Genomic DNA, 23,634 nt, shown 5'->3' with positions numbered 1-23,634 from the left:
AAAAATCATACCTTAATACTTAGGCCCAAGCCCCCGACAGGTTGTCTGCGAAGTGTAACAGTTCTGTGCTTTAAAAAATTGTAGAAAAAATAAATTTAGTTTAAAATATAGCACTACAGTATAGATACATGATATGTGTATGCAGTGTGACTATATATGTATAGACAAATTTGAAGATAATAAAACTAGTGACATGTAACTATTTAGGAATGTGCCACCTAGAAAAAATATCCTAACAACTTTCATTGACTTTTCTTCACCAGTTAACCTATCATGACATCTCTCTTCTCTCTGTTGCCAAACACCTTGAGTTATCTTTTCCTACTTGTTAACCATCCAATTGCTCCTTCAAACCCTACAATCTGATTGTAGTTACTATAATCTTAGTTAAACTATTCTCCATAAAGTTACTGGTGATTTAATTGCCAAATACAATAGACTTTTTTGTAGTCTTCATTTTTGTTTTTTGGATCTATGTAGCTTATGAGACTGTTGGTCTCACATCCTAATGAATTCTCTCTCCCATCTCAGACTCTAGTTCTTTGATGTTTCTAGCTTTTCCTTCTCTGTTTACTTTGTTAGCTACTTAGTCCATTCCAAAATCCATAATGTAAGTGGTCAGTCCTTAGTCACATTCTCTTCTCTCTCTACATGAGGAGTTCTTAACACTTTTGCACCATGGACATGCTTAGTAATCTGGTGAAACTTACAGACCCAATCTCAAAATGTTTTTAAATACATAAAATAAAATCTATAAGATTACAAAGGAAATCAATTAGTTATCAAAATATTTTGAAAAAACATATACATAAAAGTTCATACCAAGTTAAGAATGCCTACTCTACAATAAAGCACAACAATTATAATTTTGAAAGAGTTCTTATACCTACTGTCCATACCTTTTCTTTCTCCTCTATCCCTATCACAGTAATGATGATCACTCAGTACAGAATGCCTGCCTCTAACATGTCCTTACCTTATACTCCCTTATAAACTTCAACTTCCCTATTATCAGCCTTTAAAGGAGATAAATAAAGTCACTAACATGTTTACAAAATATGAGGAAACACAGTATGAGTGAAGGTATGAGGACCTCTCCTCTGAGATAAGTGCAAACGTTTTATTTCCTGGAATCAGTTGCTCAGTTAACTCTCTTTGACTTCCAAGTTCTTCACAGGTGAGACTGTCAGTTAAGGAAATTGTACATTGATGAGATGTTCTATCTTTTGACTAAATCTGAAAATTATTGATATCATTCTCCAAGTGAAGTTGTCTTTGGAATTTTAAACTAGTATCAGTAGTAAACAGTAGTATCAACTTCACAATAATAACACTATCAACATGAGGAAGTAACTACATAGTCTCAGGGAAAAATGTCATCAGTCTGTGGTCACCTGCTGGTAATTAAATTTTCAAGGTGGACAATTATAGGGAGCATGTGTATATGTAAGGCATACTAGTTTCTCTTGGACTGGTGATGTGATGGCACTATATAGTTCTGATGGCACTTAATGACCAAGAAAAGCCTTACAGTTTGTATCATGGTGTATATTTACATATTGTTTAATAGTTTGAGAAGTGTTTTTGTCTTCCCAAATAAAGACTACACATTTATCAAAATCATGCATGTGGAGTTCAAAAATTATAGTATAATAAGATCCTTGAGGGCAAGTATCATTTCATTTTTGTATTTTTGTCCCTAGCATAAAGCACAGTCCCTTATATACAATAAGTGATGAATAAATGCTTCCCTGAATTGAATTGATTTGAAAATCTCAAAGACAAAGCTCACAGAACCAACTTATTCCACTTTGGGACAGCAGTAACTGATAGGAAATTACATTTTTCCCCTTTGAAATGAATCTACTTTTCTGTGATTTCCATCCATTATGCCTACCTCTCCTATCTGGGGTCAAATGAAAGAAATATAATCCTTTTCATCATTATATTCCTTCAAAAACTATGATGTTTCGTCTAAGTCTCTCTCTAAGCCTACTCTTCTCCAAGCTAGTTAGTGTTGTCTCAAAGTGGAATAGGTTGTTTCTGCAGGTAGTGGATTTCCCCAATTGGTGAGTTTTATGCAGAGCCCAAATGGTTATTTTTTAGCAGTGTTAGAGAGAGAACTCCTGGTTATATTTGGCTTCTGCACTCTGTTCCAACTTTTAGACTCTGTGAGCTCTGTGTCTTTGAGACTTTCAAATCAGTTCAATTAAAGGAAGCATTTATTAAGCATAGAGAATTTTTCCAGTGTCCTATGGCCCTTTCTCTAGGTCTTCTAATAGTTTGTGAAAATAAGTGTAGCCTTTGTGTTTCTCCATTTGTTATCCATCATTATCACAGCATGGACAGCCCACCACAGTTCTCAGATGATTTTTTTTATTCTAGTCATTGAAATATTGATAATAGGCTATAGTCAACTTATGCCTACCATACATTTCTCCATTTACTCTTTGTAAATTTTGGTTTTATGAACACTACAGTGTTTTTACTACTGGTAATTAAATAGCATCCCAGGAATAAAGTCTGTGCAGGGAGCAGGGAATGAGCTTCTCATTGAAAATACTGCACAATTTTCCAAATGAAATCCAAGATGAAAGCTATTAATTCACTAAGTGTTGTATAACTAAATTCATTCAATAAATATTCTATATTAAACATACTCTAGGAATATTGATATAGAAATAAAACATTGGTAAATATCCTTGGCTGTTAAAATTAATAATGTGAAATTATTGCCACCTAGAGATTTCAGACAGGGCTTCCTCTATAAACAAGACTTAATTTTAGGAAGATGAGGAAAAACATGTTCACTTACTTGGTCTTTGTTGTTGTTTTTAGTTTTGAGATGTTTTAATTTACTGGTATTAGTTATTTTTTCTTTCTTCTCTATATTCCTGTGCCTCATCTGAACATAAATCATCTGAACACAATTAAGATTTGAAGATATGAAATGCCAACAAAAATTTTTTAGGGAATTAATCCCAGATCCTACATGAATTATCCAAAAATTCCACTGGAACTGAATCCAGTTTTTTGCTCACAAATTTTTGAGACAAAACCTTTATGAAAATGCTAGCCATCCATGGAGTATGATATTCCAGAGGGCAAAGGAGATAGGATTGCAACATAGAATCACCTACCCAGCAAAGGATTACAACCTAGAATCACCTACCCAGCAAAACTGAGTATAATCCTTCAGGGTAAAAAAATGGTCATTCAATGAAATAGGGGACTTTCAAGCATTCCCATGGAAAAGACCAGAGCTGAATAGAAAATTTGACTTTCAAATACAAATAACCTTCAAATACAAGTGAAACATGGAAGAGGTAAACAGGAAAGAGAAATCATAAGAGACTTATTAAAGTTGAACTGTTTATATTCCTGCAGGGAAAGATGATATTTGTAACTCATGAGTCTTTTGTCAGTATTAGAGTAGTAGGAAAGAAAAAATTGTATGTATGTATAGATAGATAGATAGAGGGCACAGGAGGAGTTGAAGATGAAGGGGTGTTATCTGGAAAATAAAATTAAGGGGTGACAGAGGATTATACTGGGAGAAGGAGAAAGGGAGAAGTAGAATGAGGTAAAATATTTCATGTGAAACAGACAAGAAAAGGCTTTTACAGTGGAATTGGGAGAAGATGAGAGGGAATGAGTGAATCTTATTCTCATAGGATTTGGCTTAAGGAGGGAAAACATACACAATGGGGTATGGAAATCTATTTTACCCTACAGGAAAATAAGGGGGGAAGGGTAAAAGAGAGCAGGGGGTTGATAGAGGGAAGGGCAGATTGGGGGAGGGGATGATCAAAAGCAAACACTTCAGAGAACAGACAGGGTCAAAGAAGAGAATAGAATAAATGAGGGGTGGGATAGAATGAAAGGAAATATACTTAGTTTTTCATAACATGACTACTATGGAAGTGTTTTCATGACTACATATCTATAACCTGTATTGAGATGCTTGCCTTTTTAATGAGGGTGGGTGGGGAGGGAGGAAGGGAGAAAATTTGTAACCCACAGTTTTAAAAACACATGTTAAAAAGAAAAAAAAGAAAGAAAAAGAAAATGCTAGCCATCACTCAATTGAAAACTACATTTTTACATTTTATGCATATACATATATATGCCCTCCTAATATTATTATTAAAGGGTACTGTATCATTCCTTTATCTGTGGACTATGAATGCTGTGAAGTGGAGCTGGTTTTCAAAAGGCAGATCACATTCTCATCCTCAATATATCTTTCATCTGACAGAAAAATATCTATGGGACACCTGTGAGATTTCTTACTTTGCAACTCAGTGTATTAGTTCTCAATCTTTGAATTGACTTCTTACCTGTCTTATATTATTCTGTCATGTATCTTATTTCCACAAATGTAAAATTTGGCCATAACAGTATAGTTGAAATCTCTCATATCTAAACTCAATTTCAAATTGATTACTGATAGGCAGATTGCATTGCTGAAAAAATCCATTTAAGTTTACAAATAAAAATGGTTATTTTTGTGCAATTATGCAGGCTATCATTTTTCAGTACTACCTGAAGTATCAGAAATCCTACTGTTTCATGGATTTCAGATCAACAGTTTGTACACTTGATGTCTCTGATAACACTGTGTCTTCTCCCACTCCCAATCTATGGTTGCTGTGGGGACTAAAGACTAGCCTAAATCTGCATAAACAAATGGTAAACAATATTAGTACCTGATTACCTAATTAAAGCTTTTTTCTCCAGTGTAATCAGAAAACTTAAAAGAAGGAAAAGTTTACTGAGTTAGTAGGGAAAGCCCTCCACTGGGGAAGGTTATCCTTTTAACTCCCCCTTACTGATTCTCTATCTCCACTCACTTTAGCAACTCAGCAAGAATTTTCTTCCCTCTTCAATCTTTCCACAGCACCCCCTCACTTCTTAGTTCAGGATTACAGGTCAGACTTCATGGAGAAAATTGAACTTTGAACTTGCTTAGAACTCTATCTTCTCCCCTTCTCATTTCCAGACCCCTTCATATTAGCCCCTGATATCTCTTCATTTTTTTTTTCAGGCTCTGAAGAAGAGATGGGTTTGTCTCCTTGTCAATGCTAATCACTTTCCTGGTAGCTATTACTTATAGACCTTCAGGTTATTGTCTTTCCACTCTCAATGAATACAGTGTTTGGTTCAGTCTTTCTTTCCCATCACCTACACTCATACAAGGAAACTGTTCCCTCAGATACCCCAGCTTCCGAGTTCCTCAATCTGCTCAACACCCATAACCTACTACTTCTCTAGTAAACCTCAGCTACACAGATATGGCCGGACTCTTGATCTTGAACCACAAGTGTGCCACTTTAATGTTTATGTTTTCTGAGATACAATGATCTAATTAAATCTTTGATCTTTCTGTTTTTTCCTCTATACTTATGCCCTTTAAAACTGTCTTTCATCCCCATTCACTGTGGCATCCATTTGCTATACCTTTTTGTTCTCACAGGCCATAACTTCTGCAATACCTAACAACCCACTTATTTGCTATCTTGACCCCTTGGTAAACTAACTCAATTCCACATTCTAATCTCTTGCCCCCTTGTCCTAATGCCAATCAGACCATTCCAAACTCCAATTACTCTTTTTCTCTACTTCCTTCACTAATATTTATATACTACTGAATGGAGTTGGAGGAAATCAAGAAACTATTTCTGACTAGGTCTACCACAAATGTATGTATCTTATTTCAACTAGGTCTTCCCTGTAGCAAATATGATTCTTCTCCTTCTTAACTCATTCACTATACCAATCTCCACAGTGGCTGCTCCAAGACTTCTCATTTTTTCCTCAATCCTCCCACAGCACCTTTCCACCCAACCCTCTTAGCTAAAATCTTTGCCTCACTTTCTCTTAAATCTTACAGTTATTCCCTGGGAAAACTCTTCTCTCTTCTTCATCTCATATCAATCTGATATCTTCCCCAATTATCTCCTCTTTTACTCTGTTCTTGAAAGAAAAGGTAGCCCTACTCTAATCTTTTTCTGTCTTTTACAGCAAACTGCTCTATCATTTTCACACTTTTATATTTAATTTTTCCCTGGCTCCTTATCTATTGTCTGCAAATATGCCCATGTCTCTCTTAATTAAAAAACAAAAACCAAAAAACAAGCCTCATGATTCTACCATCTCTCTGGCTATTAAGCCATGTCTTTCTTCTCCTTTACCAATTACACTAAGTATCTCCAGTTCTTCTCCTTTCAATCTTGTAAACACTTTGTAATCTGGTTTTTGAACTCATCATTCAACCAAAACTGCCTTCTCAGAAGTTTAAAATGATCTGTTAGTTGATAAATTTAATGGCCTTTTCCAAATCTCATTCCTGACCTCTCTGTAACAATGGACAGATAGTATTGATCACTTCCTCCTAAATACTCTCTCCACTTTTGGTTTTTGCAACACTGATTTCTCTTTTTGCTCTTCTCCTATTTACCTATCTGCTTACTCTTTCTGTTTCCTTTCAATCTACATCATGTACACTGCGGATGTCCCCCAATCCTGTGTCCTAGGGCTACTTCTATTTTTGTTCCATACTCTCTCACTTGGTGATCTCATCAACTGCCATGGGTATAATTTTCATCACTATGTATTTGATTCCTGGATCCATAGATCCAGCCTTAGTATCTCTTCTGAGATCAAGTCACACATCTCCAACTCCTTTTTTTTGGACATTTTAAATTGTATGTCCTAAGGTATTTCAAACTCAAGGTATCAAAAAAAGAAATCTTATTTTTCCCCCTCAACATTCCCCTCTGCCCAGATTCTCCATTACTTTCATTTTTTAATCTTTTTTTTATTTTAGAGAAATACTAAAACTTAAATACATAAAAAAGAAAAAAAAATTATAAACTTAATTTAATTTTAAATATAAAATAAGAAAAGAAAAAAATGCCATGTGCACAGCAGAATGTGGGAGAGGAGTCAGATTTATAGAACTAACTTTCCATTTCAAGAAAGCCTATATATTAAATACTGTGCCTTATATTGAAAGCAGTCCATCTTTTCTTTGCTTCCTTGTACTTTTTCTTCTGTTCTCTGTTTTTACTTTGTTCTTTGTTTCCCCCTTCCTGTCCCCGCCCTCCCCCAGTCTACAATTAAGTTTGGATATATTTATATATTGATATTGATGCATATATGTGTATATATATGCATACATATACACATATATACATACATATATAAACATATACTTTCCCTAAGAGAGTCTACCTCTAATCTTTGTTTTTATGTTTGTTTGTATCTCTTTTTTTCTATCTCTCCTAACTGCTCTACTTTACTTCTACCTGCTACCTTGCCCTCAAAATACTTAACCTACCCCCCACAATAATCTTTCCCTTATCATTCCCTTCCCATAAATGAAAACACCCTTTTGTACACTCCTTTGACCTATTCCCTCACCCTCCCCTCTGAAGATCCTTCCTTTACCATCTCCCCCCATCCTATCCCCTTGGAGTCATATTTCTTTCTAAATTTCAAAGACTTTTATACTCTTCCAGATGTATATGTATTGTTCCCTCTTGAACCCATTCCTGATGAAGGTAGGTTTCCAGAACTAACAGCCTCTCTCCCCCATCTAATTCCTCTGGATTCATTCTTTCTCTAGCACCTCATTTTTATAAGATAATTACTCTTTTAGCTGTTCTTGAATTCATATCATACTCAGGTCTATCCCAATCTTTCTTATAAGCTACCTAATTACTAATAACAATCTTGGACATAGGTTTTACATTTTACATACACAAAAGGTAGATAGTCTATTCTTACTGAGTCCCTTGTAATTGGTCATTAGTATGTACCTGATATTTCTTTTGGGTCTTGTATGTCAAATATTCTATTAAGTTTAGGTTTTATTTTTTTAAATAAAGTCTTGAAAGTTTGACAATTCATTAAATGTCCATTTTTTTCATTCAGAATTATGCTTAACTTCCTGGGTATGATATTTTCAGTGAGAAGCCTGGTTCTTTTGCTCTTTGATATATAGTGTTTCAAGACCTGTGATTTTTTAATGTTGCCCCTGCTAGGTCTTGTGTGATTCTAATTGTGATACCACCATAGGTAAATTGTTTTTATTTTCTTGTTGCTCATAATATTTTATCACTGAGCTGTGGGTTTTGTGATTTTGACTATAATATATCTGTGAGTTTTCCTCATAGGATCTCTTTCAGATGGTGATTGGTCAATTATTTTCTATTTCTACTTTCTCCCCTACTTTTCTGTTTCTACTTCATTCTAATGCTTCAGGACAATTTTCTTTAATTGTTTCTTGTATTATTGTATCAAGATTTTTTTGATCACAGCTTTCAGGTAGTTCAATTATTCTTATGTTTTCTCTTCTTCATCTATTCTCCAGATCAGTTTTTTTTCTTATGAGATGTTTCACATTCTCTCCTATATTTCCATATATATCTATATCTATATATCTTATAACTTCACTGGCTTCCCATTGCCCAATTCTGATTTTCAAGGAGTCATTTTCTTCTTTAAGATTCTGGATCTCCTTTTCTAATTGGTTGACTTTCTTTTCATAATCTTCTTGTTTTTCATGGTTTATTCTCATTTTTCTTTTTAGTTTTTCCTCAATCTCTCTTATTTGATTTTTAAAGTCTTTTTTAAATTCTTCAATGAATTCTTTTGGGCAGGTAAGCATTTGATATTACTCTTTGGGGTACAAAAGGGTTTCTTTGCTTCAGTATTCTCCCCTGAAGATGAACTCAGTAGTAGCTGAGTTCTCTCTGTTTGGATTCTTTCTCCTTTGCCTGTGCATTTTTTTTTTCATAATAGTTTAGTTTATTTAATTACATCTAGTCCTGGGCTATGGGGAATGGTGCATCTGCCTTTAGATCCTCTTCAGTTCTCCTCTCTGACCATGAACTGGAACCAAGACCTCCAGCCTTCTCTAAGTGCCCACAGCCATCAGTGTCCCACCCCACTGCTTCTTCACTCACCAGGCATGTGCGGTTCCTTCATGCCCACACTGTGTCTCTGCAGCACAACTGGGTCTGGTGTTCCTTGTCAGTACAGGTTCCCTAGATCTTCCCCAGCTCAGATGTTTAATTACCTTTCCTGTCCCAGGGTAAAAATTCCTGTGGCTGGGGCTGAGGCAGCCTCTGGAACCAGATAACCATGACTCTGCCCCTTGCTACTTACTGTTTAACTGGTCCCTAGCCTGGAATTATTTACTCTCCACAGGGAGGAAGCCTTGTCCTGGGATTTTTCTTCTGATTTTCTTTGATTGTCCCAGGAGGATTCTGTTCTGCTCCTACTCTTATTTTCATTGCTATGTGTTCATCCTGAGGTGAGCTATTGTATCTGTTTTGTATAGGAAAATCTTGAGAACTTGAAATTTTTTGATCTACTCTGACATTTTCTTAGAATCCTCTCCTACCATTACTTTCAAGGGAACTATCATCCTCCCAGTTACTCAGTCCTATAATTTGGGAGTCATTCTTGATATTTTACTCTCACTCACTCAGCCAATATATTCAAATGTTATCAAATCTTGTTCTATCTACTTCACAACATTTCATTCACTTTTTTCAACTGGCATATCCATTGCCTTTATTCAGTCTGTTATTACGTCTCTCCTTGGTTTTTTCAATAGCCTCCTAATTGTTCTCCCTGCCTTGTTTCTCCCCACTGCAATCCATATTTTAGTCAGATTTTTTTTTTAATTTCTGAATATATGACCCTGGAGGGAATTGTGGGAAGGTGGTGGATTAAGGCAGAAAACTACCTGACTTCCACAAATTTCCCCATAAGTAATTTAAAATAATACCTCAAAATAAATTTGAGTGGCAGAAATAATTCAAAAGTTGAGATAAAACAGTAGTCCAGCTTAAGACAGTTTAGGAGGACATTGAAAAAAATTTGCCTTCTTAGGGGGTCTGTCATGATTGAAGTGCATATATCACCCAGGAAATACCACTGAGTCAACAAAGAGCAAGTCCTAGGGGCAGCTATGTAGGCAGCAGTATAAGCTTTGGGAGCTTTCACTCAGTATATGGTGTGGGGGTCAGACAGTTGATCAGGGAAGATTATGGGAGACCTCCATTAGTACTGGATCCAGGGCCCAGGTGTGTTGACTATACGGGGCCCCAAGCTGTGGTTGTGGGTAAGAAGGAGTAAGCACACCAAGATGAGTGCAGTCTCAGAGGTGTGATGGCTATATTGGTTGTGATCACTGGCAGGATAGTAGAGTCTATGGTTTTGGCTCCCAGGCAGAAGGGTGAGCTGAAACTTGTAGTCCAGCAGAGGGACCACAGCAAGCCAGAGTGTTTTGAGGTGGCTGTAGTACTAGGAATCCTGTTCACAGCTCAGGGGTGAAGAAGAATCCCTGAGGTCATATTTAGTAGGGTATAACTTATACATATATATATATATATATATGTAACATATATTAACTTATAAAGAAATAGTGTAAGGAGAACAGATAAAGGAGGGAATCTTAGAAGGATGTGTTTATTAAAAAACAGGAGGGCAAGAAAATAATATGGGGAAGGACTAAAGAAGGTATGGAAGGATTAAGGAAGTACTGTTCAGAAGTCAATTAGATTTCTGAGGAGGAATCAGGGTAAAAAGAGAGAGAGGAGGATAAAGAGTGACAAAAATAGTATGAGGGAAATATGCAACTAGTTATTATAACTTTAAATGTGAATGGGATAAACTCACTCTTAAAATGGAAGGAATAGCAGAATGGATCAAAACCCAGAACCTGATAATATGTTGTTTACAAGAAATATATTTTAAAATGAGAGATATGTGTAGAGTAAAAAGAAAGGATTGGAGTAGAATTTATTATGCTTCAGGTGATGTGAAAAAAATCAGGGGCAGCAATCATGCTATGAAGGTTAAAGTTAAAAAGGATTTAATTAAAAGAGATAAGAGAAACTGTATTACGCTAAAACATACCATAGATAATGAATTAATATCTATACCAAATATATATGCATCAAATGCCATAGTATTCCAAATTTTAAAGGAAGAGGTAAATGAATTAATGGTGCAAATAGATAACAAAACTACAATAGTGGGGGAGGGATTTCAACCTTTGTTCCTCAGAACTAGACAAATCTAACAAAAGTAAATAAATAAGAAGTCAAAGAAATTAAGAGAATCTGAGATTAGCTAGATATAATAGACATCTGCAGAGAACTCAGTGGGAATAGAAAAAAAACATACCTTTTCCTCAGTCACTTTTACAAAAATTAACCATATATTAGGCCAAAAACCTTCATAGTTAAATGAAGAAAAGCAGAAATATTTAACGCATCCTTTCCAGATCACAATACAATAAAAATTACATTCAATAAAGGACCTTGAAAACACTGATTAAGATTAATTAGATGCTAAGCAACCTAATCTTAAACAATGAGTGGGTTAAAGAAAAAGTTATAGAATCAATAAATAATTTATTAAGAGAATGATAATAATGATATAATAAAAAAATTTATCTGGAAAAACAAAAGTTCAAGAATATCAAGGAAATTAATGAAAAAAGTGACAGAAGGTAGGCTAGCTCTACAAAGCAGCAATCATCAAAACAATCTGGCACTGGCTAAGAAATAGAGTGGTGGATTAGTGGAATAGATTAAGTACACAATACATAGGAAACAACCACAATAATCTTGTGTTTGATAAATGCAAAGATTCAAACTTTTGGAAAAAGAACTCACTATTTGACAAAAATTGCTGGGAAAATTGGAGAGCAGTTTGCCAGAAACTTGGCATAGTCTAACACCTCACACCATATATCAAGAGAGGGTCAAAATGGGTACATGATTTACAGATAAGGGAGATATCATAAACAACCTAGAAGGGCATGGGATAATGTACCTGTCAGATCTATGGATAAGGGAAGAATTTATGACCAAACAAGAAATAGAGATCATTATAGGATATAAAATGGATAATTTTATTACATTAAATTAAAAACCAGTACAGTCAAAATTATAAGGAAAACATAAAACTGGGGGGAGGGGATTACACCAAGTTTCTCTTTGATAAAGACCTCATCCCTCAAGTATGTAGAGAACTGGAAGACATTTATAAGAATAAAAATCTTTCCCCAGTTGATAAATGATCAAAGCTTATGAACAGGTAATTTTCAGATGAAGAATTCAAAGCTATCTACAGTCTAGTCATATGAAAAAAAAATGCTCTAAATTGCTATTGACTAGAGAAATGCAAATTAAATAATTCTGAATTATCATCTCCCACCTTTCAGATGTGTTAATATGACAAAAAAGGGAAATGACAAATGCTGGAGGGGATGTGTGAAAATTTGGACACTAATGCACTGTTGGTGGAGTTGTGAACTGATCCAACCATTTTGGATAGCAATTTGAAACTATACCAAAGGCTATAAAACTGTGCATACCATTTTACCCTAAGTATGTATCCCAAAGAAATTTTTTTAAAGAAAAAGGACCTATATGTACATAATATTTATAACACCCCTTTTTTGTGGTGGCAAAGAATTAGAAATTGGGAGGGTGCCCATCAGTTGGGGCGTGGCTGAACAAGTTGTGATATATGATTATGATGAAATACTATTGTGCTATAAATGATGAACAGTATGGTTTCAGAAAAAAGAAAAAAAAACTTTGAAAGACTTACATGAACTGATGCAAAGGGAAGTGAGGAGAACCAGAACAGTGTACACACTAACAATAGTGCATGATGATCAACTGAAAATGACTTAGCTGTTCTCAGCAATATAAATATACAAGACAATTTTGATTAAATTAAATCATTGTCTATGATTAAAAATTTATCCACCTCCAGAGAAAAAATTTATGGAATCTGAATGCAGATCAAAGCATACTGTTCTTTTAAACTTTCTTTATTTTTTTTGTTTTTTTTTCTGTGTTTTCTTTTACAACATGTCTAATATGGAAATATTTTGCGACAGCACATGTATGACTTTATCAAATTGCTTACTGTCTTAGGGAATATAGAGGGAAGGGAGGGAGGAAGAGAATTTAGAACTCAAAGTTGTAGAAAAAAGGATAAAATTGTTTTTACATGTAATTGGAAAAATAAGATATTATTTTAAAAGAAGAAAGAATTTTGGAGGAGATTTTAAGGGTTTGGGAATTTTTTTTAATGACCAGAAAATGGGAATGGGAAATTGTGTAGGATTTAAGAAGAAACAGAAGGAGAAGAATAAGATGGGGCTGAATAAGATGAAAAAAAAATTGAGGAAAAAATTAAACCAGTAGTGGGGAACCTGTAGCCTCGAGGCCACATGTGGTCCTCTAGGTCATCAAGCAGGGCCCTTTGACTAAATTCAAACTTCAAAGAACAAATCCCAAAATGTGGCCACCCCGTGTTAAAACTTAATCAAGATCCTGAGTAAAATGATCTTAATAGAAGGAGAAGGAAGAAAAGATTAAGCAAAAGAAGTTGAGGAGGAAAAAGGAGAAGGAAAATTAGAAGCAGAAGTTGACAAGTTGATTGAACAAATATTTATTAAGCACCAAATGCGTGCCAGGCACTGTGCTTCTTGTATCAGACATATGAAATGGTGGACAGAAAATTGGACTCAAAGTTAGGAAGACCTGGGTTGAAGGTTTACCTTTGACACATACTATCTATGTGATCCAGGACAAGTAACTATTCTTTTTAGTCCTTGTATACAAATCTCTTAGACTATAAATAAAAGAACAGCTAACCATTTGAACTGGTAAAAGTTTTCTCACAGGGAGATTGTTACATCAAGAGGTATATCCAGGCAAATAAATGAAATATCAATAAATATTAGCTGCTATATTAAGTACCAAGGATACAAAGATAAAAATGAAGTTTTGACCCTCAAGAAGCTTACATTTCACTGAAAGTATATATATTAGTAAATATAAAATATATGCAAACTATTCCACTAAGAGATTAAGGTACTCAGGAAAGACTTCTTATAGGAAGAGGCATTTTAGCTTGCCCTTGAAGGAAGATAGTAGTTTCAAAAAGTGGACATAGGCATAAAGATGGGAGATTAAGCACCATGGATGAGAAACAGCAATTATACCAATATGCCTTTGATAGTGATAGACGGTGATATTGTAAAAAGACAAAACAAAACAAAAAAACCCTTTAAACATCACAAACAAAAAAAGTTTATATACAATGGAATAATATCAATTTACTTAAACAACATAGACCTGATGAAGGTCCTTGAGCAAGTAAGTGATGTGTTAAAATCTATGTTTTGATAATATTGATTTTGCAGCTATTTGGAAAACAAAACAAAACAAAACAAAACACGGGCACAGCCATGATGGGGTTGGAACACTACAGAGTTTAGTAGGAACATTACATCCCTTATCAGGACACCTGATTCTACTATTTTATTCTATGTTATTTTACTGGTTTTTTTTAAATTAATATAGCCTTTGAGCAAATAACTTTTTTTTTTTAATATCTACATGACACAACCACAACACCCTGAAGGGTTCAACTCAAAATGTATTCTCCATTTTCTTCCATTTTTTTAAAAGTGTGTAGTTTAGAGAACACACATATGTAAGCTATGAAATGCTTATTGCTGCTTTTGGTAGAAAATTTTTCACACCCTATATAATGATATCCAAAAATAGGGGTGGGGAACCTGTGGCCTTAAAGCCACTTGTGGCCCTCTAGGTTGTCAAGTGTGGCTCTTTGACTGAATCCACACTTCATGGAACAAATCCTCTTAATAAATAATTTTAAATGTTTAAGCCTAAAGAAGTGATAGTAATTATGGCTTATATTTAATTTTGAACATTTTATATAAAATCTCCCTTCCTCCCCCCAAAAAAGAATTTGAAACCAACTTTGAGTTTGAATTTTTACAATTAAAGCAACTCTAATATTAGGAATTCCAATATTTTAATTTGATTCTTTTTGGAATCCCCTTTAAAAGCCCCGTAAAGTAGGATGCTATTAAATCTTATGTGATGAGAAAATTTCATATGGTTAAGGAGGAAGAAAATAAATATACTTTTATCTGAGTCATCCCTTATATAGAGAGAAATTTGTACATAAAATCTGTGTACTTTTTGAATTATTTCATTCCCCAAAGGGTTCTGAAAGTAGAAATATGTTCAAATCCTAAAAATAAAAATATCAAATCAGGAGTTCCAAGATATAGTGAGATGTAATAGAAAGAGCACTAAGATATTCAAGTCTCCCATTCTTGTTTTGCTATTATCTAGGTTTTCTCATAATTCAGTAAATTTTTCTTTTAAGAATTTAGATACTATGTATTTGGAGCACATATGTTGAATCAGCTTTTGCTTTGTTGTTCATGCTTCTTTTCAGCATAGCGTAGTTTCTTTTTTTTATCTCTATAATGTGAATTTTTGTTTTGCTTTGTGTGATAGCATGATTGAAACTGTTGCTTAGTATTCACTTGATGCATATTAAATTATGTTGAAACTTCTCATTTTTATTCTGTCTTTGAATTTTAGATGTGTTTCTTATAAGCAATATATTGTAGGGTTTTGTTTTTCTTACCCAATCTGCATTTGTATTATTGGAGTGTTTACTAAATTCACATTTAAAATTGAGAAATAGATTAATATTGTCCTCTGTTTTTTCAGAATTATGATTTTTTGGGTGCCTCATACAGTACCGTGTTCTTATACTTATTTTTGCTTTATCTACTTTAAAGCTATGTCCATATGCTTTTTTTACCCTCACCTTCAACCATGGCCCCTCACATTTTTAGACACTTTTCCAAGATTTTTATTTTTTGAAAAAAATATTGGTTCCTTTTTCTTTCTTCCTTTTATAGAATTATCTAATTTTCTCTTTTTTGTCGACTTCTTTTTTCCTCAATTAAGTAAACTATACTCCTCTTATCTTCTTAATCAAAATTAAAAAAAAATAATAATGTGATAAATCCAAAGACCCCAGCTTCTGGGATAAGAACTCATTTTTTGACAAAAGCTGCTGGGAAAACTGGAAATGAGTATGGCAGAAACTAGGCATAGACCAAAATCTTACAATACATACCAAAATAAAGACAAAATAGGTTCATGATTTAAATATAAAGGCTGATACTATAAGCAAACTGGGAGAGCAAGGAATAGTTTACCTATCAGATTTATGGAGAACAGAAGAATTCATGACCAAACAGGAGATAGAGAACATTACAAAATGCAAAATGGATAATTTTGATTACAGCAAATTGAAAAGTTTTTGCACAAACAAAGCCAATGAAACCAACATTAGAAGGAAAGTAGAAAATTGGGAAAGAATTTTTATAACCAGTATCTTTGATAAGGGCCTCATTTCTAAAATATATAGAGAATTAAGTCAAATTTATAAGAATACAAGTCATTCCCTAATTGATAAATGGTCAAAGGATCTGAACAGGCAGTTCTCAGATGCAGAAATTAAAGCCATCTATAGTCATATGAAAACATGCTCTAAAACACTATTGATTAAAGAAATGCAAATCAAAACCCCTCTGAGGTACCACATCACATGTATCAGATTGGCCAACATGACAAAACAGGAAAATGATACATGTTAGAGAGGATGTGGGAAAATTGGAATACTAGTGCATTGTTGGTGGAGTTGTGAAGTGATCCAGCCTTTCTGGAGAGCAATTTGGAACTATGCCCAAAAGGCTATAAAATGTGCATACCCTTTGATCCAGTAATGGCACTTCTAGGGCTGTGTCCCAAAGAGATCATACAAATGGAAAAAGAACCCCCATGTACAAAAATACTTATAGCAGCTCTTTTGGTGGCAGTAAAGAATTGGAAATTGAGGGAATAGCCATCAATTGGGGAATGGCTGAACAAGTTGTGGCATATGAATGTAACGGAGTATTATTGTGCTATAAGAAATGATGAGCAGGCAGACTTCAGAAAAACCTGGAAATACTTGTATGGTCAAATGCTGAGTGAACAGAACCAGGAGAACATTGTACACAGTAACAGCCATGTTGTGTGATGACTAACATTGATAGATTTAGCCCTTCTCAGCAATGCAAGGATCTAAAACATTACAAAAGTCTTATGATGGAAAATGCTATCCACATCCAAAGAAAGAACTATCAAGTTTGAATGGAGATTAAAGCATACTATTTGCTTTTTTTCCTTCTGTTTTCTTTTGTTTCCTCTTTCTGGTGGTTCCTCCTATTGCTTCTAATTCTTCCTTACAACATGACTAATGTGAAAATATGTTTAATAGGAATGTATAGGTATAGCCTATATCAGATTGCTTGCCATCTTGGGGGGGGAGGAGGAGAAAAATTTTAAACTCAAAAGCTAATGAAGTTATTGTTGATAAATCAAAATAAGCTAATTAAAAAAAGAAAAAAGTAATGTTACATAATTGCAAAGAACAAGCCTGGCCCCAAAGAAGAAGCATGATAATACATTTTTTTCCACTACTTTGAAGAGATGGAAGATGTAAAACATTGCCTATATTTTTAAATTTTTTCTCCTCATTGGTCAGCTTTGCAAATTGTTTTTTCCCTCTTCTCATTTTTTTCTTTAAAAATTATTTGTTATATGGAATGGTTCTTTGGGAAGGTGAAGTATTAGGGCTTTATGGGACAGATTTGGACAATATAAACATAGACAAATGTTATCAATATTTTTTTTAAAGAGAGTACACTGGAGTTAGAGTCAAAAGACCTAGACACAATCCATGGCTCTGGTACTTCCTAAACAACCTCTTGTGATCCTTGACAATTCATTTAACCTCTGAGTCTGAAGTGTCTTTTCTGCAAAATGGAGGATTCTGACACATTTTATCCCCAAAACATCAGTGGGCCTGGCAGATGATAAGTGCTTAAAGAAAGACTTTACATAGCTAACTATTTCACTAATCTTGTAAATTAGAACTACTTTTAGCTTTTAGATCATTCTCTCGCATAACAAAAAAGGGTCCATAAAAATCAAATATGTTATTCTTCATCAATAAGGTTATAGAATATTTCTTAGGGAAACATATTCCTAGTTAAAAGTAACAATAATTAATAGTTTTAACATTATATATTATTTTGATGGTTGCACAATTGCTAGATGTGTGAAGAGAAGTCATCAAACATCTTCCAGAGTCAGTTTTCCCATCTGTAATAATGACTCCAATAGCTATTTCAAAGGGTTACTATAAATATTAAATGAGGTAAGTTTAACTATTTTGCAACATTTAAAGTATTTAGATAGCTAGATAGAGAGTGAAAAGTACAAAAAAATCAAATATATGATATACATATGTATATATTTATAATGCATATATTTACATATACATTTGTCAGGTAATATTCTCATAGACAATTATGAAACACCTTTAAATCAGAAAACCAAATAACAGGTGATATTTGTAGAGTGCATAAATAGTAGACATGGTCAGTTGAGTGAATGTCACATTTTAAAATTTAAATTGTATGTTTTTAAATGAACAAAAAATGTTTTCCTCTCCCTTCCAACTCCTCCCCCAATAAAAAGAAAAGAAAAACAAAATTCTTCTGATGAATATGCATAGTCAAACAAAAAAATTCTCACATCAATAATATAAAAAATATTTATCTCATTTGCCACCCTGAATCCATCATCTCTCTGTGAGAAAGTAACATGTTTCAACACTGGACCTATTGAATCAAAACTGGTCATTGCCTTGAAGAGTTAAGACATTCAAATTTCTTCAAGTCTTTTTATTGTATAAATGATGCTTGATTCTATTTACTTCAATTTGTATAAACTCACAAAAATCTTTCCAGGTTACTTTGAAGACAGCCCTTTTATCATTTATTACAACCCAGTATTATTCCATTACATTCACATACCAGAAATTATTCAATCTTCCCCAGGGGTTGGGTATCTCCTTATTTTCAAATTCTTTACCACCACAAAGGCGTGGATATAAATAACCTTGTGCATGATAAAAATGCATTCTTAGTTTGATATTTTTTGAGGGTATAGTTCCAAACTGCCTTTCAGAATGCTGAACAGATTCACAGCTTCAATAATAGTGTTGGGTCAGTTTTTCTATAGCCCCTTCAATATTTTTTATCATTTTCCCCCAAATTTATGGGTATTAGGTGGAACTTTAGAATTTCTTTAATTTGCATTTCTCTAATTACTAATGACAGGATTCTTTTTCATATTTGATAGCCCTAAGGGCAGTTAGGTGATTCAGTGGATAAATCAGTGGGCCTGGAATCAGGAAGACTCATCTTCCTGAATTCTAATCTGGCTTCAAACATATACTGGCTGTGTGATCCTGGACAAGTCACTTAACTCTGTTTGCTAGTGTGTTGCCATTTCCTTCTCCAGCTCATTTTACAGATGAGGAAACAGAGGCAATGTGATGACTCATATTAAGTTTTCAGTAAGTTACACTCAATATTCTTTTTCACACAAATGCAATTTAGCCATGTCTACTCTACCATATAGTTGTATGATTGATTGTGTAACCTTATGGAAGACTTTAAATTTGTCTTTATTAAATTCCATCTCAGCTCATTAAATCTAGCTCAGTGATCTAGTATGTTGAGATTCTTTTTTTGGTTGTTGAACATGTAAGCTATTTCTCCTCACTTTGTGTAATCTCTAAATTTTGTAAGTATACAATCTTGAATGGCATTAATAAAATATTAAAATATATTGAAAGGACAAAATACTGAAGTATTTCTTATAGGGGTCTCTCTGATAACAAAATTGGTCTATTTTCATTAGTAATCTTAGGACTTGGTCTTCCAGCAAATTTCAAATCCAACTGACTTAGTTATTCAGTTCTCACCTCTCCATCAGTTTTACAAGTATAACATGAGACACTTCATCAAATGTTTCACCAAAATCTAGATATACTCAATTTACAGAAAATTACTTATACACTGTCTCTTGCTCAGTCATTCAGTTGTGCTAGATTCTTCATGACCCCAAGGACCATCGCACACCAGGGCCTTCTATCGTCCACTATCTCTCAAAGTCTGTCCAACTTCATGTTCATTGTTTCCATGGTACTATCTATCCATCTTATTCTCTGCCAACCCCTTCCCCCTTTTGCCTTCAATCTTTCTCAACATCAGTGTCTTTTCCAATGAATCCTGTCTTCTCATTATATGACCAAAGTATTTAAGCTTCAGCTTCAGTATTTGATCTTCCAGTGAATAGCTTGAATTAATTTATTTCAGTATTAATTGATTTGATCTCCTTGCTCCCTTGATCCAAGTGACTCTCAAAAGTCTTCTCCAGCATCCCAATTTGAAAGTTATCAGTTCTGTGGCACTCAACTTTCCTTATAGTTCAACTTTCACAGCCCTACATTGACTATACAGACATTTGTTAGCAAGGTGGTGTCTCGGCTTTTTACTATGCTGTTCAGATTTGCCATAGCTTTCCTTCCAAGAAGCAAGTGTCTTTTAATTTCACGGCTGCAGTTACCATCTGCAGTGATCTTTGAGCGCAAGAATATAAAATCTGACACTGCTTCCATTTCTTCTCCCTCAATTTGCCAGGAAATAAGACCAGTTGCCAAGATCTTACTTTTTTTTTGTTTTTTTGTTTGTTTTGGTTAGCTTCGAGCTAGCTCTTACATTCTCCTCTTTCACTCTCATCAAGAGACTTCTTAATTTCTCTTTACTCCACTATTCTATAAATCTGTAATTTGGAAGTGTATTGCATTGTAAAGAATACTAGACTTGGAATACAGGAAGATATGGTTTTGACTACTGTTTTTGAAACTCGTTGTATGACTTTGGGCTAGTCATTTACCTTCACCAAACCTATTTCCTCAGTTTTAAAATAGGCTAATTACATCAGCAGCATATTTCACACATGACTATTTTGAGGATTAAAAGAGATAATGTACACAAAGTACTATAAAATCTATAAAGTACCACATAAATGTCAGCTGTTATCTTATATATGAAGATAATTTATTCTAAACATTCCAGGGTTTCTGTTTCAGTTGTGTTTTCTTTTGTATATAAGCAAATAATCAGTTTAATTTTCTATCCTTGCTTCTCCCTTTTTGCAAATGGAATATATATTTAGGCTATAGGTTTGATGGGACTTTGGTAAATGATTTGAATCCCTTCCTTAGGAAAATCATACATATGAAGAATTATAATGTTTTTAATATTTTAACTAAATGAAGGAGTATTAGTAATTTTCATTCAGCATTCAACAAACACTTAAGTAGCATTATGTTCAGATTATTTAATTAAAATATTCTATATGCATCATAGAGTAATGGTGGCAATAGGTTGCTGAAAGCCATAACAATAAAACACAAGCTCTGACAGGTCCTACCAATCTAGAAAGGCTTAAAAACTGGCCCTGTTAAATATTCTCCTCTGAGGACCAGCCTATAAAAGTAACTCAAAGTTCATAACCAAAAAATTAGCTACCACAGAAACTCATGAAATTAGGGATAAATTACCCATAGATTCATAAAGTAGTGATTTATAGATGTGTACATGAATCACTTCAATATGTAGCATCCAGAGAGTGGTTCCAATCAAGCCCATGTCAGTTCCAGTCAAAATTCCCATCTTTGGCACATACACAACTCTTATCTGCCAGACTGCTAGAGACCAAATGGAAATGTGTACCAAGAGATATACTCTTTTTCCTTCAGTTACATTTGACTCATGACTGGGTTGAGTTTCTTCCACTGTTTGCTGATCCAAGATAGCTGACAACCCAGAGTAACACACCAGGGAAGGAAAAGAGGCAGTTTCTGGGAGGTGCTATTGAGAAGACAAGATATTATTTCACACAGATGTGGAGAAAGCAAAGGTTCTTCCCTAACTTGGTGTGACAGTGGAGCAAGGATTCTCCAAATTGAGTATTGACTAAATAAATTAACCAGGCTGTACCAAAAGCTCTCAGATTCTTTGCTTCTCTTTTTGAGTTTCCTCTTCTCTAGCACCAATGGAGGGGACATGAAAATGTCTTGGAATGCCTGTGAGTATTCACAAAACACAGGAGACATCATCAGAGTTATTGAAGGTATTGCAGCAGTGGGAATGGACTGGCAGTAAAGAAAGAGTTATCATCCAAGGGAAAGCAAGGCCAGTGGAAAGAAGATCCCACTAGGTGCTTGATTTCATCATGCTTAGAAGAAATAAAGTGTAAAATAGCTAATTAGCAGCTGCACAAAGCAGTTGCCTCTCAAAGATGTTTCTGAATTATACTACTGGTGCAGAGTTAGTGAATTTTATTCTAAGTATTCTATGAATATTTTGCTGCTTGATGTTCCTTTTTCATATGTGGGAACACACTACCTAGTTCATACCTGATTTCTCTTTTATACTAGGAACTTTCTTTGCTTCCCAGTCTGAAGAAGAGGTGACCCTAGATTAGATCTAAAGGGAATCCGTTTAAGGGTTAGAGGTTAACGATAGAAGGAAACACTGGGAAGCCCAAATTCCCTATTCAAAGGTCAAGCAACCTGAGAGCAATGAATTCAGTTAAAATCTTGAAAATGGGTGAAGGACAAGGATTGGCAAAAGTCATTACGCTCTTTGGCCTTATCTAAGTTAGCCATTTTGCTAGCTATATATTAACAATAATAATCTATTATTATTAGTACTACTTATTACTAATAGTCAAACCAAATTGTGAAATCATAAATTAGTTTTGAGCACTTGTAAAGGCAGTAGAAGGCAGTGGAATCTTCTAGAATATTCTGAAATTATCATATAGAGCCAAAGGAACAGGAGTTTGTAATTAGAAATGGGGCAAATGTGAATTATTAATTATCTTAATGCTTCTGTTAGGTACAAAGTCTGGTGGCAGTTTGGTTGTAACTAAGGTATTTTGACTGAAGCCATGTCTCCACTGGGCATGCTCATCTGGATGATGGTAGTGGGTCCAAGGGCCTGGGTCATGGCCACTTGCCTGGAGGCACTACTTATTCATAGGGTTTTTGAATGTGGGTTTTGGCTGGGTTCCTCCCCAAAGGCCTCGTGAAGGATGGTGGTCATGGTTTTATCTGCTTCAATCATACTTCCTCCCATCTCAATCAGCTCACCAACCAGAATCTTAGAAATATTTGTGATATAGTAGATCAGGCTCTGGAGTTGGAGTCAAATGACTTCTAAATAATAAAACAATCAAAATGCATTTATGAATCACTGACTATGTTTGATTGTGCCAATAAAAGCTGTTTTTGAGTTATTTATCTGCCACTAATTTGATATATAATCTTAGGCAGGTCAATACATCTACATTCCTCTATATCTCTGAGCCTCAGTATCATCGTCTGTAAAATGAGAATGTTGGAGAAGTTTATCATTGATGCCCCTTTCACTCTTAGCATTCTGTAATAGATTTCTGTTAGTATAGACAGTCCTGGTTGGCATTTGTTTAAAAATGAACTTGGAGTAGGGTCAATCAGTTTATCTCCAGAATATTTAAAATATATTATCATAGCCACAAATATAAACCCCTTAATTTCACATATTTTAAATAAGGTTGAGACCTTACTAAAAATGATGCCAATAAGACTTTGTATCTGATCTAAGATTAAAAAAAAATTGAATTCAGAAGCCAGTTATTTATACAGAAGACTGGTATCATACACAAGTGACTGAATGAAAAAGCATTTATTAAGTGCTTACTAATGGGGATGGGATCTTGACCCCAAAAAGGAAAAGCCCCT

General features: G+C 34.3%; 1 protein-coding gene across 1 annotated transcript in view; it reads right to left on the bottom strand.

The window, feature by feature from the left end:
• Positions 1 to 23,634, bottom strand: part of SNTG2 (syntrophin gamma 2) — a 646,807-nt gene that overhangs the window by 390,157 nt on the left and 233,016 nt on the right. Inside the window, exon 3 of the mRNA XM_027840424.1 lies at positions 12 to 68. Coding sequence (XP_027696225.1) covers positions 12 to 68 — 57 coding nt within the window. The remainder of the gene's footprint in view (positions 1 to 11; positions 69 to 23,634) is intronic.

The sequence above is a fragment of the Vombatus ursinus genome, unplaced genomic scaffold, assembly GCF_900497805.2.
Source record: "Vombatus ursinus unplaced genomic scaffold, bare-nosed wombat genome assembly UNPS02014841.1, whole genome shotgun sequence".
In the NCBI taxonomy this organism is placed as follows: Eukaryota; Metazoa; Chordata; class Mammalia; order Diprotodontia; family Vombatidae; genus Vombatus; species Vombatus ursinus.
This window is presented reverse-complemented; position numbering and strand designations above follow the sequence as displayed.